We start from the raw sequence: 19,441 nt of genomic DNA on the forward strand, positions 1-19,441 counted from the left end.
CATGTGTTTAAATTTTACTTGTGTGTCGTTATTATTAATATATTATTTTTTGGTATTGTTTATCTACATATAGCTATAAAGATTTACAAATTAAATATGTACAATTTTCATTATTTTTCTTGTACAATAAAAAGAGGATCAAATTCAAATGTTTGTATAAAGGTATAAAGTTGTAACTATTTTAAATTTTACTTGTGTGTTGTTATTATTAATATATTACTTTTTGGTATTGTTTATCTACAGATAGTTATAAAGATTTACGAATTAAAGATGCACAATTTTCAGCTCTTGTATTCAGATTATTTTTCTTGCAAAATAAAAAGAGGATTAAATTCAAAAGTCTGTGTAGAAAAGTATAAAGTAATTATTTTAAATTTTATTAGTTTCTATTTAAATTTTATTTGTGTGTTGTTATTATTAATATATTATTTTTTGGTATTGTTTAACTAAAGATTTACAAATTAAAGATGCACAAATTTCAACTCTTTTAATCAGTTTATTTTTCTTGCAAAATAAGAAGTTCAATTTCAACGGTCTATGTAAAAATGTGAGGTTGTAATTATTTTAAATTTGATTAATTTAAATACTAGATACAGTGTGATTTGTTTAGTTAATAACGTATTATTTTAGTTATTCAACAAATGTGACTGACAAAAGAAGATTCCCAATCCCGAATTTCAACAAATTATGAAACTTTGGGAATATGTAAAGCATTTCTTGAGCTGTTAAAATTCGCTGCATGAAATTGAAATTAACTCCTGAAAATTAAGATATTTTTTAATTTTATTTTGTAACTTCCAAAAGCGTAAATAGAAAAAAATTTTCAGGTTAGAGTTACTCTTTTTGATTAGGTCAATCAAATACTGAAAGACTTATATTTTGAGTGATGAAATATTTTATAATTTGTTAGAATATCCGAAAACGGTCAGTTTTAACATCTTTCGCTAGTAAAGCAGTATTTAGTTGTTGATGTAAATGACGAGGCTTTGGATACAGAAACCGGAAATTAGACATTGGACACTTTACCACACCGGAGAATGTATTTCCGCGCAGTTTATTGCAATCGAAACAGAATGTGGGTAATTGAATTGGGCAACAGTAAGATGAGAATGGAATTGTACGGTAAGTGGTTGAAGTTGAACACGACACAAATTAGAAACGGACAGGTGAAACCTGGCCATCAGCTTATTAATTTCATTTTAATTGATTTGTCTGTCGAATACTAATCAAAAACACCGATTCAAATTTTATTTTCTACTCCCGAACGAGAGAAGTACAAATTACGGTTATTTAAATAAGAAAATTTTTACAAATTAATAGTATATTGCTTGCAATTTTTCGCCATTTTCAGTTAGAAACGAAGCTATGGATAAACATACGGATGTAACAAGAAAATGTTACTCGTTGCAATTTTCTTTTCTAAAAATCACGTGTATAAAATGTTTTGGCGCTAAATATTTTGTCACAATATTCGGATCCCGATCACGTTCGTTCGAAGTCCTGCACACTCTGCGAAATGAAAGTACGACTTTTATTACTGCACGTTACCCGTCAAGTGTCTGTCTCTATTTCTTTAATTCGCCATCGCCCTCGGGGAATTTTCGTATTGCTTTCGATGCAGAAAGAAAGAAGAGTGAAACGTTCTTTTTTCACAAGAACGAATGCTCTGTTTATCTGATGTTCTGGGAATGTCTTTTGAGGATGTCGGGAACAAAGCAATCCGGTTTCATGGTTTTACCTGTTAGTCGGTTCTAGTTATAATTTATAAATGTGGGTAGAAATGAAATTAAACTCAAGATAGATAGTTAAAGTGGTAGTACGAGAAAATATTGTAGAACAAAATATCACATATCATCTTAATTGAAACTAAATTTTATTTAAAATCAGAAGAAAGCAAACTTTGTTTTTCACTTTATTTTTTCTGAGAGAAAGAAAGAAGTAAACAATTCTAGATACATTTTTTAAACAGTATAGGTATACTTTAGGACTGATTAAATGGCACATATAAATGAAATATAAAATTAACGATTTGAGTGTGACATTTAAACAAATACCACAACCTAATTTGATTTTTGAGTCAAGTAAAATTCCTCATAATATATTTTGTTGTGCAACCATTAAATTGATCCCAGAGTACATTTGCAACAGTAATGGACATAATATGATTAAGTTTCAAAACTACTTTTATGTTTTTTATTATTAACGATTGAAGACCAAAGCTGCAGAAATAATATCTACTTTCTGTCTTCACAGAAAGTACTGTGAATCTAAAATGTCGGATATTCAGTATTAATAACGCGATATTTTTAACTATTTAGTTGTAACTTTACGTCATCAAAAGGTATGTGAGATTTGTTCTTTGAAAGATTTTGAAGAGTAAAGAATACGCGATACTTGCCAACAAACAACGACCCTTTAATATTTCAATAAACGTTACAAAATGCAAAAGGACAGAAGGAGACTGCCTTATAGGGCATACTCGAATGCACAATGTTTAAAGATTTAACCTAACATACACATGTACAAGTTTAGTATGCTTTTGGCGTATTAAATTACTTTATAGCAAGCTAGTTACGGTATTCATAGGATCATGAAACAGCGCGGGGGGATTATCGCTTGCAATTATAAAATACATTTAAGAAACGTTTATACTTCACCAGTGTGAAAGTAGTACAACTGTCGAAATATTGGGGCATAAGTATCTTAATAATTTAAAAATTATTATTTGAATAGCGTAATCAAAATTATAGAGTTCCTTTTGAAAAAAGGGTCCAGTTGCATTTCTTTGGATGCATCAATATATAAAAATTAATAAAATCACAATTCTCTTTGTGCATCGTTTGATTTTGACATCTTTTTATACCTTTAATCATTTTAGAGGTATGTTTAGCTTTTCCCAGTTGAGTGAATTTAATCGTGAAATAAATTCTTTATTTCAAATGATTATATTCACGTATTTGAATGAAAGGTTACAAGTAATGTGAATAATTAGTGGATTCATTTAAATGATATTTCATTGTATTCATTTATTTATGGCAAACGTTTTAAAAACACTTTGTAGGTTCGAAATGCCGGTTACCAGTGACCGGCATGACAGACAACGTGTTAAGTCTTCAGGATTCGATCGATTCTAAAACAAAAAAAAATACAAAAATATGTTGTTATATTCAAGGAACTGCAAGACTATTTTTTATCGTCTCGTTTGGAGCATTTTCGTAAACTTTTCAACCAAAGAGATTGCACCGTGTATACGTATACTTGGAACTTTTCGGTCAACTTTTCTGCTCAATAATATATACAAGTTTTCCACCCTCAGCTGTTTCTATAATAAAACGTACTGGTACAGATTACTCTCTGTAATCCAACTTTGATGGCCGATAACTATTTTCCTCCGAGAATTTCATAGGTCCGCTCCGGAAGTTTCCGGGTATATCGAGAACACTTAGGAAACTTTCGTCGTAAAAAGTGTTGTTTCTTTCCGGGTTTTCATTTTTCTCCTGGCCCGGACGAGCAAACCAACGGAGCGTAGGTGGCTAAGAACGGATTGGATAATGAGGATTTATCTGCGTGTTCCGTAGTTGGCTCGTTAATTAAATTTCCGCCAATAATGGGTAGCTTAGGGCCTATGGAAATTTTTACCGGTTTCGTTTCCATCGTTCGTTATATATTAGGTTAATGGAGAAAGATGACTGGGCAGCTTAACAGAAGGCCCGGCGTTCTCATGACGTTACTATCTTTCTCGTGGCTGGTAATTGTACAGAATCACGCGCACTATCTCCGTGCGTCAGCGATAAGGGGTGGATTCCAGGGTTCGCTCCATCTTGCTAGATCCTTCGGTGATTAGGCAGCCATACAGGCGGACGAAATCGAGATTATACGTCGTTTGTCGTAATCTAGTCGTAATCTAAGGGTAATCTTGAGGTACGTGGGCTATTGCTTATACTTAACGCACGTCCGCGCCATAAGAATCGTTAATTACGGTGCTGGATGAAAATCTCTGTATAATTATGAACATCCACTATCGGGATATTTAAGAGGTAACAGAGTGGTAAATTAGTAGCTTAGGTATGATTCAACTGGATCGCGATAGCAATCTGATTGTTGTAGGACGGATAGTGAATGTATAGAGCACGAATGTTACTCGACGTTGTTACATTTTGTGCTTTCCTTTGGAACAAACAACGTTCAAATAAATTATAACGAATGTAAGATCACAATAGGGATAAAGATTAATTATGACTAAATATAATAATTTGTATCTTACTTTAAGTATTTCTTATATTTTTGCATATTAAGTGCATTCTGTAGTTTAGGGATGAAATAGGAATAAAGCTTAATTATGACTAAATATAATAATTTGTATCTTTAAGTATATCTTATATTTTTGCATATTAAGTGCATTCTGTAGTTTAGGGATGGAATAGGGATAAAGCTTAATTATGACTGATTATAATAATTCCTATCTTACTTTAAGTATTTCTTATATTTTTGCATATTAAGTGCATTCTGGAGTTTAGGGATGAAATAGGGTTAAAGCTTAATTATGACTGAATATAATAATTCCTATCTTACTTTAAGTATTTCTTATATTTTTGCATATTAAGTGCCTTCTGTAGTTTAAGGATGAAATAGGGATAAAACTTAATTATAACTAAATATAATAATTTATATCTTAATGTAGGTATTTCTTATATTTTTGCATATTAAGTGCATTCTGTAGTTTAGGGATAAAGTAGGGGTAAAGCTTAATTATGACTGAATATAATAATTGGTATCTTACTTTAAGTATTTCTTATATTTTTGCATATCAAGTGCATTCTGTGATTTTTTGAGAATTAAAATTTCTCATAAGTGCGTAAACATCCGCAGTTTAATTATGACACATTTTACACGAAAGGAGGATTCAGAACATAACGCAGAAATGACGTTTGAATTAAATATACGAGAGTAAAGAGCGCAGAAAACGATTCAGAAAACTATATTTTATATGAACGACTTCCGGATTATAGATTGCCAACTCCTCTCAATCGGATGAAGGGTAGTGTCGCATCTATAATATGTTTGACCAACCACAGTTTACGGCATATTATAAAACACAACGAACTGTATGCACGAAAGGGAAATAAATTTTCGTCGTATTTCGAAATTAGTCGTTACGGTAATTTCTATAATTTCTGTTCGAAGATAATGACAAAAGGGAGTGCTTTATAAGCTGACGCGATGGTTCGAGATGCTTACCCCAGTAACTGTCCCAGTTTTATTAAATAGAACGTAATTAAAATTTGTAACAATGGTCGCGTTTCGAATGAATAAGCCCTGCTTCTCTTCCCCCGATTCCTGTCTCCATCATTTTTTTCTAAAACTATTTTCAGATTTCTTCCGTTAGAATTTCTCCTCGTTGCAAAGAATTACAACTAAGTGGCGTATATTTTGCGTGAAACGTGCATGAAATTTTCATGCCACTAAGTTGCATATTCATCGTATTCGCCGTAAAAAGTGGTTATTTAAAATCCATGAAAAGGGAACACTTGATCCTTTGAAATAAACTTGAAAGAAAATATATCAAAATATTATATTAAAATTTCAGACTCTCTCCTTTCATCGCCGTTAATAGCCGAGTATTATTTCGTGTACAGGAAAAATCTTAAATGCAAAACTTTTTCTGTTTCAAAGGGAAAATTGAATTATTTATTTTTTATTTGTTATGCGTTCTCAAAAGTATTTTCCTAAAGTCTGTTGCTTTCTTTCGAAACCTGTTTACATAAAAAGTACTAATATTTCTTTATGTTTCATTCGCGTGCAAAATTTGATTATTAATATTGGATGACGTCTTTTGTAAGAACATTTTGTTTCTCTTTTTGCAACATTAAAATATATACGTATTCACAAGCATAATTACTTACGAGCAAGTAAATAATAAAGCAAGTAGTAGTAACTAAAAACATAAATAAAAATATTAACAAAAAATTGATTGTACGTATAAAGAAAGGTTATCGAGAAATATTTGTTTAGTATTTTAAAAAGGACAAAAATTCAACGTTACGGATCGACGGTAGAGGTAGCTTTAAAAGCATTCATTTTTCGATAATTATTGATACGCAGATATATACATATAAAAGAGGATTTAACTTTTTGGTTAGGTTTTTGTCGATATCCCGTTATCCCGATATCACGATAAAGAAAAATCTGCCTTTTTACAAGTAATGATTTCAAACCCTTAACCAACGAACGGTTTTATATGTTATGTTTGAAATTCTATTGATACAGATTAAATTAAAAATTCAAATTCCGTGTTAAAAGATGAAATAAAGTGAGAAATAAATTTTTATTTATTTTACCGTAATGAGCTCTGTGAAAATTGAGATCGTTGAAAATTTGTCTCTTTTTATTTCAAAAATTTGAAAATCTAAATATTCGATGACTACAATAGTTCATGAGTGCGAAAACTTCGATGTGAGATCATTTTATTATGACAGGGATCTTCAAGTTTCGATGTTTGACATCAACGAACACATGGACGATACACCGATAACTACGGTTAGCTTCGAGAACCGCAAATATTACAGATTCGTTTGGACGTAGCACGCTTCCGATGTCGCGACTCCTTCCTTTCGGTCTTCGTTTAATCTCCATTAGTAGTAACAACTGCAGAGGTAGTCCATTACAGACGAGCAGATGCAACGCACTACATATTTTTTATTTTGTCCTTTTTTCGCCCCTCGCCACGACTCTGTTTCCTCTTTCTCTCATGTCGCAGCTTTCTTTCTATTCTCCTTGCGTTCGTTTTGAGGATGTAGGTGGTCGTAACCGAGGCAAAAAGATCGTTACGGGTAATGGGGTAGGGCTTAGCCTTTATCTTTTATACCTTCTCTACTGATATAACCTGATTCAGCTGTCTAAGTCTAAGAGTAGTCACGGGATCCTCTCGAATGCAGTCTTTCACGACGTTTACTCGAGATAATTACATTGGTATTATGACTCCGCTGGCTGATTCAGGCCAAGCTTTGACGTTCGGTTTTGTCCCCGCTAAGTACGGAGAAACCACGAACGATATGTACCTGTCTTTCGACTCGCGCTTATTCGAGTGAACGTGTTCGCACCTTCTCATTGTACGCAGCAAACGCGGCAGAAAGTTCGCACGATTACAGAAATAAAATTGCTCGACGAGTGTTCTGATCTCGCACGATTTCGATGTAACAAGAAAAAACGGACTCTATTTTTCTTTTCCGTGAATTTTTTGCTTCAAAAGGGATTCTTGCAGCGTCCAAAAATAAGCAAAGTATAGAAACTTTTTTCATTTGGTTTTTTTTAGAGGATATAAAAGTAACTTTGAACATTGCTCTCATTTTCCTTTTTTTAGATAAGAATGTTTTTAAAATGACGTATTTATTTTGTGATTCTCGAAATCTCTAATACTAAAAATTACTTTTCACTCACAAGAGTCGACATTAAATATTTAAAAAAAAGTTAAATAATTGAGATATTGCAAAAATAATACGCCACGAAAAGTCGTACGATCTAATCAAATTGCTAAGATTTTTTCGTAGTTATTGTGTAGGTAATTCAAAAAATTAAAAAAAAATTCTTTTAGTTGACTGCCAAAATACAGGGTGTTCGGCCACCCTTGGGGAAAAATTGTAATGATAGATTCTAGAGGTAAAAATAGGACGAAAATCAAGAATACCAATTTGTTGACGGAAGCTCCGTTAAAAAGTTATTAACATTTAAAGGTCCGCACGTAATGAATTTTTTTCTCGAAAATGCGCAGGATTTCGGGGATATGTCTATTCACCAAAAATGATTGTAATCGACCCCTGCAACCAAAAATCATTTTCTCAGAATGATTTGAAATTTGTTAATTTAATTTTTTAATAACTTACTAACTTATTAACGAAGCCTCAGTCAAGAAATTGATAATCTTGATTTTCATCTTATTTTGATTTCTAGAATCTCCCATTATAATTTTTCCCAGGGGTGGCCGACACACCCTGTATAGCCTAATTGCTACAGCCTAAACACCTTTTTTAGTTGTGTCTGTAATTTTGAGAAAATGTTTTCAATCGAACACTGCAATACAAAACTCAAAAGATTACAACTTGTTTCATGTTTTTCACTATTTTCACTTTTATTTATATTCTGTCACTTTTTCCTGATCCATGAGAACACCTTTTAATATAGTTTCTGAAACATTTTAACAGGATGTCAACTGCATTCTAGAATTTCTGGAATTTTTCTGCTAGTATTACTCTGTTGAAAAAGTTCAATTGTTCGTAGCTCCATATTGTTTGAATACCGTTTACATAATAGCATACATTCCCTATCTGCGTGACCACTATATGTATAATAGAGGACTGTTCTCTTCGTAGCATTTCTATCTCTGTTTATAACATTTCTATTGCGTACAAACTTATCTGGGATGCCATTCACTGATGGAGACATTCGTTGTATCAGTTATATTTGCAACGAGAGAAAACTATTCTCCAAACTTTCTACTTATCAAATCCTGCTTCATAAATAACGTTTTTTTCCCTCGATCGATTATTTTGGATACTAAATGAAAGTATTTATTGTTTCGTTATTATTAATTTCATTTTATAAAAATAACATTATTGTTGAAATTTATCATAGGTACAATAGCATCGAAAACTTTCTGCTAGGGGTTGAATATTTAACAATAGATTTTCAGTTAAAAATATAAGAAGTCACAGTCACAGTTAAAAATATAAGAAAAAATATGACACTGTAATAGTTGAATAACCTTCAATACCTAAATTATTCTGAAAATGTTATATCACATGTACTATCAAATCTAAAAAAAATTTTTTCAAAATAGAGTTTTTTGAATAAGTGCAACAAATGTTTCCAAAAGTAAAGCAGATATTGCCTTGATACTTCAAAATATAAAACACGTATATTTTGAGTAATTTTGTAAATGATATTCATATTTCGTTATTCAATTTTCGAGAAAAATATAAACCTCTTGCAGTTACTTTGTCAATCGCTAATTAGTAAACATGCCAAAAAAGTAGCAGTTTCATTTCCTACTTGACGAAGAGTATTCCGAGTATTAATATTATAATTACATTTTAATTGGATAATGAAGGTCCATATAATTATACGTTGATTCTGTAATTCTTTACCTTGAATTTCGTAACCTCGTAGTGGAAAGCGAACTCTTTTAATTATATGCTACAATCGTGTTTGTACCTCGACGTTTTAATGAGATGTTAAGCTTAAAATTAGACATAAATTACGCGGAAGCTATTTTCAAACGCAGGTTTAACTTTAATTTTATCGTTACCAAGCTAATAAATTATATATGGATTGCAATTAATTCAGTTTATGAAATTCTCAGCGTGTCTTTGCCTGCAATCTGGATTACGGATTATTAAGCGAATAGCGTATTTTAGCAGGCTACGATGATCCCCTAAACTTCAGAGAACAAAATCCGGCGTAAGCTTGCTTAAGTTTAGGATAATTACAAGAGTTTTACGCGAGTCTATTACACGTGACAATATCAGGCTAAGATTGTGCTTGGTGAATACAATTCTATAAATATAGTCTCATCAATTGGTTAATTATTTTTAACGATCATATCCAAAAACTGTTATTTAGTAATTATGACGATTAACGGTAATCATAATCGTTAATCATTACACAGATTATATACTTTTTTGTTTTTATGTTTTTGGAAAAATTGAAAAATGTTTGAAAGGAATGTATGGAAATGAAAAATTACAATTGCTATTTATTTCATATATTTGCCAATAAATCCCACGATTTAACATTAGTAAGAACAATAATAAATTGATTTGCGCACAGAGGTATAAAATAGTAAAATTTATTACCTGTGCGTCAATACGATAGACTACCTGTTGTTTCTTTATGAGGACATTCAGTATTGTAGAATTTTACAAGCTCCACAAATTCACTTATCGAGTTAATTTGAATACTATATAATTTATGGAGCCAGAATGTACTTACAATTGTTGAATAATAAGTACATGTTAAATAAGGGAGAAATGTTCACGTTCTACAAACAATAATGTTTACATAAACAGGTAAAACAGTAAGCATTATTGAAACAGTTGTTTTCAGTTGCTTATTTATTATCGACAGTTTTCAGTAAAATTACTGATCGAATATTGTTTGACTCACAATCTTTTATGAATCGAGTAATTAATTTTTTCTAATTCTACCAATTTGGAAACGCTTTGTTTTTCATCAACCAAACCGTAGATTTCACGTGATAATTACGTCAATGATTACTCCAATCCAGTTGCTCTAAAATAATTTGCGAAAACAAATGTGCACGTGGTTGATTTCGGTAATTACAAGCGTGACATAAATGCGGCGATTGTTCAATTAACCGTGATGCGACGCGATAAAGTCGTTGGCGTTCCGAGATTTATTTGCGACCATGGGACGAGAGTCTTTATCTTTTATGCATCCCGAGTTCTTCAGAACTTCCAATATGACAGCACTATTGAGAGTCTCAACTTTCTTCGCGATACATGGCTCCCCTTCCTCCTTCTTTCAAAACTTCCGCGTTTTGTTCGCACTCGTAATGTCATCCTGTGCTTCTTCCTTTCTAATTTTTCGCTGAAACTCGGTTACCTGTTACAAAGTTGACCGTCGATTGCGATGGTTCTTCCATTCTGAAACTTCCATAGACGCGGTTACCAATTTCCCTTTTGTTTCGCATTTCGTTCGAAACGTCAGGCAATTTAAACAAAAAACAAACCGCTCTGATGTTTCGCAATAATGCAGCAGTTTAGAGCGCGAAAAATTCACTTTTGCGTCGTGTATTATTACATTCTGTATATGTTTGTGCTGGGAAAATGGAACACGGTTATACAGGGTGTCCAGAAAGGTTGAGATCAAACTTATATTACGCATTAATGAGGTCAAATAAATAAAAAAAGTTCATGTAAATTTATATTCAAAAATGCTTCAGCGAAAAGTCATAAATTATCTTCTAAAGCTATTTATGATTTATTAGTTATAAGAAATGTTCGAAAATTTCTTCCTCGTTGAATTAGCGATCGTTGAACTCTTTCAAACATCTATTGGAAATAATACTAATTTTTGAATCCATTTCCAAAGTTGATCTCCTATTTCTATCGTATTTGGATACGTATATCGAAGTGTATCAATGGCGAAATACGGTGAACGATGGTTTCCCGCGTCAAAGGGAAAGCTTTTTCCAGCTGATCAAACAAACTTGAAAAAGCATTTATTTACACGTTGAATACTCTGTCAAAGAAAATGTAGAAAAAATATTTAACATTTGTACAGGTGAATTTTTCACGAATCAAATGTATGATCCTGCACTTTCAAATGATTTACGGAATCCTTTGTAACGCGGTTCTTTTCCACTTACAAAAGAATGTTATCAAGGAAGCCAAAGCAAATTGTTTGCACGTTCGATATTTTTTTCATTGCAAAAAAATGTTTAAATGAACATTCGTGCGGTTTATAAAATCGTTGAGTAAATTACTCGTTACTCATTACGTTTTCGCTACTGTTTTTTGTTAGGAAACGATTCTGGCCGGTGTTTGATATTCTTGTGTAAGTAAATTCCTTGCATTTCAACCTTCGTGCACGTAGTACTGAAACTCTGAACGCTAGCGATCAATATGTACATCAATCTTTGATCTTCTTTCATTCTTTCGTCGTATTATGCAAGGTACTCGTACTTTGAAGTTGCCTATCAGTATCGTGTAAAAATGTGGAATTATTGGAATGGGGAAACCTAAAGACCCGTCGAAGTCCCCCGTAATTTATTCATCGATCGATCTTCTCTTAGGAATTTCCTACAAATGTTTATTCCCCCTGGATACTGCAAGAAACGTTTCGCAGTTTGTTTCCACGGAAAGCAATTGCGTTTTTTTCGCGAAACTTCCAAACAATCCCTTCTTTGGTTGAATTATTGCAAATTCTGCTTTCTCTTTCGTTTCTTCAGATCGTTCGTCCTATTCTTCGATTACTTCTACCATTATTTATTGTGTGATCAATTGTGGTTCAAGGGGTATTTAATTCCATCGCAATTAGGAAGAAAATGTAAACAACTTAAACATTTACTTCTATTAATACATTGAATACCAGATTGTAAGAAATGCAAGTGTATGAACTTGACTCTAATTTGAAAATCTAGAGCATTATTATTTTTTAATTTCTTGTCTACTGTGTAATATATTGAATTTTTTAAGTTGTAAAAATGATTATATTTAGAAGAAAACAGGCCATTTTGATCAGATATTTTTCTGTTACGTTTCAAGGAACTAGCTACAAAAAGAAAGTAATTGTACGTTACACGATAGACAATGCACACCATAAAATTAATTCCAAATTTCGCCAAAATCGATGTAACAATATTCGAGTTATTCATGCCAACAACATAAAAGATAAGTTTTCGAGAAAATTGTATTTAAAGTTTCACGCATTCACATTTTTACAATAACTGTTGGAGTTGCAACAGCGATTCTCAATTTTCAAATCAGTTGCCATATTGTCACTGTGCTTTGGGCCTCAAGATGGTGCTAGATACGCGTCTAGATTGAAGGAGAATTCTTTTCTATATACCTATATTGAATATATATAATTTTGAAATTATTTTCAAGTAGGTGTCGTTAATAACACAGAATCTTTTCACGAGTCATATTTCCGTTATTTAGTCGTTTTAACGAGGACATAAAACAATTTCAATCCTTTTTGCTGCAATGTAATTCTTTTAATTAGTCAACGAAATTGTACTAGCACAGGCCACAGCTTTGATTATTCCTCTGATGCTTCCTTTCGTAATAACACAGTAAGAAAATTAACGAATTCAGCTTCGTGAAAATAAATTCTCTTAAATCTACTTTTCGTAGTGAGTATAAAGTGGGTCTGTTGTCATTGTTCGAATATACAATTTGTCTTTAGCCGCTTACCGATCCATACAACGATTATAATGTCCAATGAGGGGAATTTCGTTGTAAATATAATATTGCAGCATCGATCACTACTAATATCTAATTATCTTTGTTCTCTTACAAAAGCTCGATAAGCTTGTCCGTATTCTCTTTAAATAGATTAATTACGTTCTAATGCTTGTCTGTAAATATTTGAGCCACCGCGAAAGCGAATCAGTCTATTACAGCTCTGTTTTCCTTATTTCGAGCGAGCTTCCAGTAACACTGGATATCTGGGGTTCGTGATTACGCGTCAGTCAGGATTAATTGGCCACGCGTGTTACGTTGCACACGGCTTGAGTATATCAATTATTTTAAGTTGAGCTCTGAGAGCTACACAGTTGCAGCAGCAACGTTGTCGATTTTTACCTCTTAACCAATCCTGTACGAACACGGACACGTACTACAAAACAAATTTCCACGATCCATAACTTTATTTACACTCTATAATCATATTTATTTGCATAAACATCCCCCTGTATACTTCTAAGCCATTTTAGTTCATTGAGTAAGCCATAATAGTGTCTTATAATCTCGACGTGATACTCATCGAGTGGCATCCATTAAACTGTCTAAACAACCGTTGTCTCCACGGTAACGACGATATTGCCTAGCAACAAATCTTATTGATAGTTACGACGCCACATCTACCGTAAAATGGCGGAATATGACGTCGATAGATTGTACCCGCTTTAAAGAAAGTTTGACATATTAATTTTCATTTGACAAATGGATGAAAGTGCAATTCTACAGTATCTCCAATAACACAACAAAGAGGCACAACGCTGCGTGTCACGATGTGGTAACATCGCGTCCAGTTCTGCAGTGTGGTTACCCTCCCCCCTCCCCCTCAACCGTAGATTTACAGTACGAAAAAAGAACATTGCATAGAACATAGCAGATTGTACGAAGCGTAATTTTCACGTTACGGTTGATTAAAATAAATTACGAAACTGTATGGTTTTCTGAGCAAGATGTTGAGCGCAGCTATTTTCCTAGGGATGTTTAAGTACAGCGTTGCACCACAATTGTTCATGGTACTTCATATTCAGAACAGGAGAGGAGAGAATATCTGAATGTGCTTCGTGCAAAATGAAGCTCCGCAGTGTGTAGTTTGTTAATTAACGTCTTTCTGGAAACGGTGCATACGTAGAAAGAGATGGACTCGCGTCAGAGATCTTTTGACTCGAACCTCTTAACTTTCGTGGACCTACTTAAAGTTTATAGTCCGCGCTGCAGGAGTTAATTCATAATGTTTATTAAAAACTTCACGACTTTTAATCCTTTGTACGATGCTCTTTCATCGTATGTGATCTTGACAAGTAGTGTTCTTATCGAGTTAATTGTGTTTGCTACGAGCTGTATTTATTTAAAATTTCAATATTGCAGTTTGAATATTGATTTGTAAATATTGATAGACATGCACCAGAAGTGCATGTTCGTTAAGCAAATTTTTGGAAAAATTTTAATTGTAATGGAACACTGACGTTGTTGATTTTTTATGTTATATACTATGTATTGTTTATATAGAAGCACTGTTTTCTAGTGTAAAAATATAACTATATTTTCTCTTGTACATTAATGGGGTTTTATCCCCTAAAATAAATAAATACACAGACCGCGCGCGGAATATTTACCGTAACTACTGAAAGCTCTCTTAAGGGAGGGTTTCCATTGGAAAGTTCATTATTTCGATAATTATTTGAATATTTTAACAAAAAGTGTACAGAATACAAATGTACATTTTTGTAGTTATATTTTTTATAATATTTGGGTGTCATATTCCATGCGTTTGGAGTTATTTATGTCGTATTCCATACGTTTAAAGTTATCTATGTCTGACGCAACTTGTTTCATAGTATTTAAAATCCCTCAGAACGTTACAATTTCTCCCAAAAATGCTACGACCCCGGACGAAAAGCATTGTGATTGTTGTTCAGCCAGTTGTGATCGTAGTTTGAGACATTTTGTTGTTCCCGAGATCCGTCAGCAACTTTTAATCGATTGGCTGTTCAGGTGATTCACAGAGAGAATTTACGATGCATTTGCACGTACGATTTATCAATGTAGTTAGCATTTATCCGACATTTCGGTATCTGAACTTATATCTACACTTCAAACAGAAACATACATGAACGTGATAGATCAAAGATCCGTGTCGGTTTGTGTACTCCTCTTTTCGCGTTATTCGGAGCACGTAGTATATCATAGAATCGTTTGCAGCGCTTCGTAGCCGACGGTGATAAAGTAATTTATGACTTCGCGATATTGTATAACCGTTGTTTTAAGATTCGCGACAATTTATACGAGCTACGGTGCTCGAACAAATCCGGCACAGTTTCCTATCGAGATCATAGAACGTGGAATTTTTATTCCAAATCACGGTCGAAGCTTTTTATTTTCGTGCTCTCGAAATATTAAGTGCAACAGAATCTTAATTGGGGAAAGAGAGTCCGGATAAATCGAGATTTAATGAATATTGATCTAAGAAAAATAACTGGAAGCATATGTTTTGTAGCAAATTAAGCTTTTTACGCTATGTGTTGATAAACAGATTGTGGACAATCGAGACGCATGTTTATTGAGGTTTTTCTGTATAAAACATTTTGGTTTTTATTACGTTTAATAAATTTCTTGTTATTCCCTTCCGTTCTCTTCAAAACGAAAAAATTAGATGCATCAGAACTGTGAAAAATGGCTTACGCGATTGTTAATTTTTATTCGTCGACTGAAACTCCCCCCAAAACACTTTGAAAATATCTTTCCATGTTTTTACAATTTTTAAGTTATGATTTACTCTTTATTTTGCAACCTATTTATACCAGGAGCACACTGTCTTGTGTTTATCGTATTCAAATTTGTTTAATGTTTCAAAAGACTTACAAAACGGTTTGTTTTGAGCGTTTTAGGCCACATGCACCTTGTTGGTTATTAGTGATCACAATTGGTTTACCTAGTGGAACTGATCATATTTAGAGCAATTGGCATACTTTAATGTCTTTTAATAAGTTTAAAACTTTTTTGCATGAGTCTATTTCTCGTAGGATCGTTAGTGAATTTTGTAGCTTATGTTGAATCCTCTTCATATTGTATTTAGGGCAAATTGTCAAGATGTGTTCAATAGTATTTTCTACGTTACAGATGTCGCAGGAATTTGGTTCGGTTTTTGTGATAAGGTATGAGTGTGTCCAGCTTGAGTGTCCTATTCTTAATCGGGTTGTTTTCACTTGATCTTTTCTATTTAGTGGTAGTGCCGGATTGAAGTCATATATATTGTTTCGAACTTTGTGTAGCTTAGTTGGTCTGCTATTTCTCCATTCTTCATTCCACACTCCCGTTAGTGCCTTGGTGCAATACTTTTGGAGGTCTTGATGAGTTGCTTGCTCATATTTCATTATAGCTGTACTGGAGCTAGCCAGTTTTGCTGCTGTATCGGCCTTTTCATTGCCTTCAATACCAATATGGGCGGGGACCCAGGAATATAAAACTTCTCTTTTGTCTCGCTTAAGGGTTTCATTTAATTCAATAATGTTTTGGATTACTGAGTTATTTGTTTCCAAATTTTGTAGAGCGAGTAGGGTGCTTTTAGAATCAGTTAGAATGATGGATTTGTTGTGTGTTGTTTCTTCTATGTACTTCAGGGCTTGTAGAACGGCTAATGCTTCACTAGTGAATACTGTGAACGTTTCCGGAAGCCTAAATAGCAGTTCATGTTCAGGAGTGCATACCGCACATCCAGTCCCCTGTCCTGATTTTGAGGCATCAGTGACAATTTGCGTATGGTGTGGGTATTCATTTGATAATTCAGTATATAGACTTTTGAGAACGTTTGAGTTGGTGTTTTTTCTTGCTTCCAGAATTTTTTCGAGTATGCAAGGAGGATCTATCGTCCATGGTGGAATTTGATACTGTATTCTCGATATAATTTTTGGTGTATCCATATTTAGTTCTTGCCAGTATGTTTTGACTCTATTATTTAACGGTTTCGGTAGTTTGGGCTTTTCCTTAAATTCATTGAAATGAGCGGTGTTAGTTAATTGTTCGTAGATAGGGTTTGAAGGCGTTGATAATCTGGTTGCTGCATACGATAAGTTCAGTTGTTTTCTTCGAGTTTCTAGTGGTGTCAAACCAGCTTCGCATAGAATTGCAGTAACCGGACTCGTTCGGAAGGCTCCAGTGGCTATTCTAGCTCCGGCATTATGTATAGGTGCTAATAATTTTAGAACTCGTGGTTTTCCAGAATCGTAGACGATTGACCCATAATCAAGTTGGAACAGAACTAAGGCCTTATATGAATTTAATAGAATTTGGAATTCAGCTCCCCAGTTTTTCGAAGCGATGATCTTCAATATATTTAATCTATTTACACATTCTTCTTTGAGCTTTTTAAAGAATAGAGTCCAAGTGTATTTGTTATCAAAAATTAGGCCGAGAATTTTTGGCGTGCTTGTTATCATGAGTTGGTGCTGGCCTAAGTGTAGCTGTAGTTGATGGTTTTGTGTTGTTCTTTGTTTTGAAAAAATTGTTACGGTGGTTTTCTTTTTGGAGAATTTGAATCCAGTTTGTAGGGCGTATTTTTGGAGTCTATCTAAATTGTCTTGAAGGATTTGCTGACTGGTGCTTAGACTTTTCCCGGTTATAAAGAAGGTACAGTCGTCAGCGAATATGGTGTGCTTAACTGGTTTACAGAAGACTTCAGCGATATCATTTATTGCAATCAAGAATAAAAATACGCTTAGTACAGATCCCTGCGGTACCCCATTTAAGATTTCAACTTTCTTGGATAAATTGCCGTTGACACGGACATATAGATCTGCTTTTTAGGAAATTGTATATAAATTTTATCATGCTTCCACTTATGTTCCACTTTATAAGTTGTTGTATTATTCGATGTCTCCAAAGCATGTCGTAAGCCTTCTCAATGTCCAAACATATTGCTATTAGATGTTGTTTTTTAAGGAAGGCACCGCAAATGTTTATATCTAACATTGCAAGGTTGTCAATCGTCGAATGATACTGTCTAAACCCATTTTGATTTTTTCCTAGTAGGTTATTGGTTTCCAGATACCATCGCAGATTTTTTGCAGATTACTTTCTCTAGCAATTTGCATAGGCAGCATGCCAGGGCGATAGGTCTGTAGCTGTCGATTTGAAGCTTGTTTTTTCCAGGTTTTAGAATGGGAACTACTATTGCTTCTTGCCACTTGGTAGGGAAGACACCATTCAGCCATATGCAGTTATAGATGTAAAGAAAGTGTACTTTCTTTAATTTAAATTGCGCGCACTGATGATTTAGCGCTCTCTTAAGGTAATGCGTAGGAAAGGAAGTAACCGGTGAAAGATGACGAAGAGATAGAGAGAGAGAGAGAGAGAAATAGAACACGTGCGAAGACAAACGTTAAGCGAGAGCAGAAACGGAAATAAAGAAAAATACATTAGTATAATAATTAGAATAGTTAAGAGAGAGAATAGACTTATATTGTCGTTCCTCTATTTTTTAGGTAATATTAAGTTGTAATTAGTGTAAATAGTGTATATAATGTACATCATAAATATAAGAATAAAACTCTATTTTTCAGAGTAACACTGATGGTCTATTCTGTAACCCTAGCTATAAAATAATAACCTTATATAGATATCTAATAAATAATTTATTCCTGCTTTTGGTAGTTGTTGGATAAAAATATTTGGAATGTTGTCGGGTCTTGGGCTGGAATTTTTAACAGATTTTAGCGCCGATTGTAATTCGGTAGACAGAATTTTCATGTTGAGAGGGCGATTGTTTGTCTGAGAGATGATATGTTTGTGTCTTGAATTTTCTTCAACACTGGCTTTAATTTTGAGAAAGTTTGGGTCGAACTTTTCATTACTCGAATTATTCGCAAAGGTAGCAGCTAGAAGGTTGGCAATTTCTGTAGCGTCTGTGGTAGTCGAATTATCAGAACTTTTGATTGCAGTAATTTGGGAACTTACTTTGTGGCCATTAATTTTCTTCAGTTTATTCCATATTTGTTCACATGGAGTGGTCTTTGTTAAGGATGCGATGTAATTTATCCACGAATTCTTTTTTGCTTGTTTAAGGATTTTCCTTGCTTTGACCCTTGCCCGCTTGAACTCTATTAAATTGGAATCGCATTGCGGCATTCATCATTCCACCAAGGGAGATTTTTTTTCTCTGTATTATTGGATGTTTTAGGTATGGATTTTGTGGCAGCATGGTTGATTACTTCTTCAAACTCTTTTAATATTTGGTTTATTTCCGAACAGTTTGAGGCATCAGGCGTTTGTAGTGATGGAAGGTTTTGATTTACTTCGTGGCGGTATAGCGGCCAGTCCGCTTTTTTGAATTTCCATCTAGGTTGTGTTATATGGTTATCAGCATTAATGTCTATTTGTTCAATGATAATGAGGAAGTGGTCGCTGTTGTATAACTCGGTTGAAATTTCGTATTGAATGATGTTGAAAATGTTGGGACTGCAGAAGGTTAG

At 33.5% G+C, this 19,441-nt stretch overlaps 1 protein-coding gene across 1 annotated transcript; it reads right to left on the minus strand.

Moving 5' to 3' along the window:
- Nucleotides 1-15,925: 15,925 nt before the first annotated feature.
- LOC122400522 lies at nucleotides 15,926-19,097 on the minus strand. The gene is made up of 2 exons (XM_043402044.1): nucleotides 18,927-19,097; nucleotides 15,926-17,701 (listed from the first exon to the last, which is right to left on the minus strand). The coding sequence occupies exons 1-2, from the start codon at nucleotides 19,095-19,097 to the stop codon at nucleotides 15,926-15,928; spliced, it is 1,947 nt and encodes a 648-aa protein (XP_043257979.1).
- Nucleotides 19,098-19,441: the final 344 nt, after the last annotated feature.

Source organism: Colletes gigas, unplaced genomic scaffold (assembly GCF_013123115.1).
Source record: "Colletes gigas isolate AHSC1104 unplaced genomic scaffold, ASM1312311v1 Colletes_gigas_Sc00018, whole genome shotgun sequence".
NCBI classification, from domain to species: Eukaryota; Metazoa; Arthropoda; class Insecta; order Hymenoptera; family Colletidae; genus Colletes; species Colletes gigas.

Bases quoted from the DNA above. Each gene is read 5' to 3' on its own strand.
- LOC122400522 (XM_043402044.1), bottom strand. From the start codon at position 19,097: ATGCCGCAATGCGATTCCAATTTAATAGAGTTCAAGCGGGCAAGGGTC. The intron at 17,702-18,926 runs GTAAGTTCCCAA...GGGGTACCGCAG, and splicing joins AGAAAATTAATGGCCACAAA to GGATCTGTACTAAGCGTATT.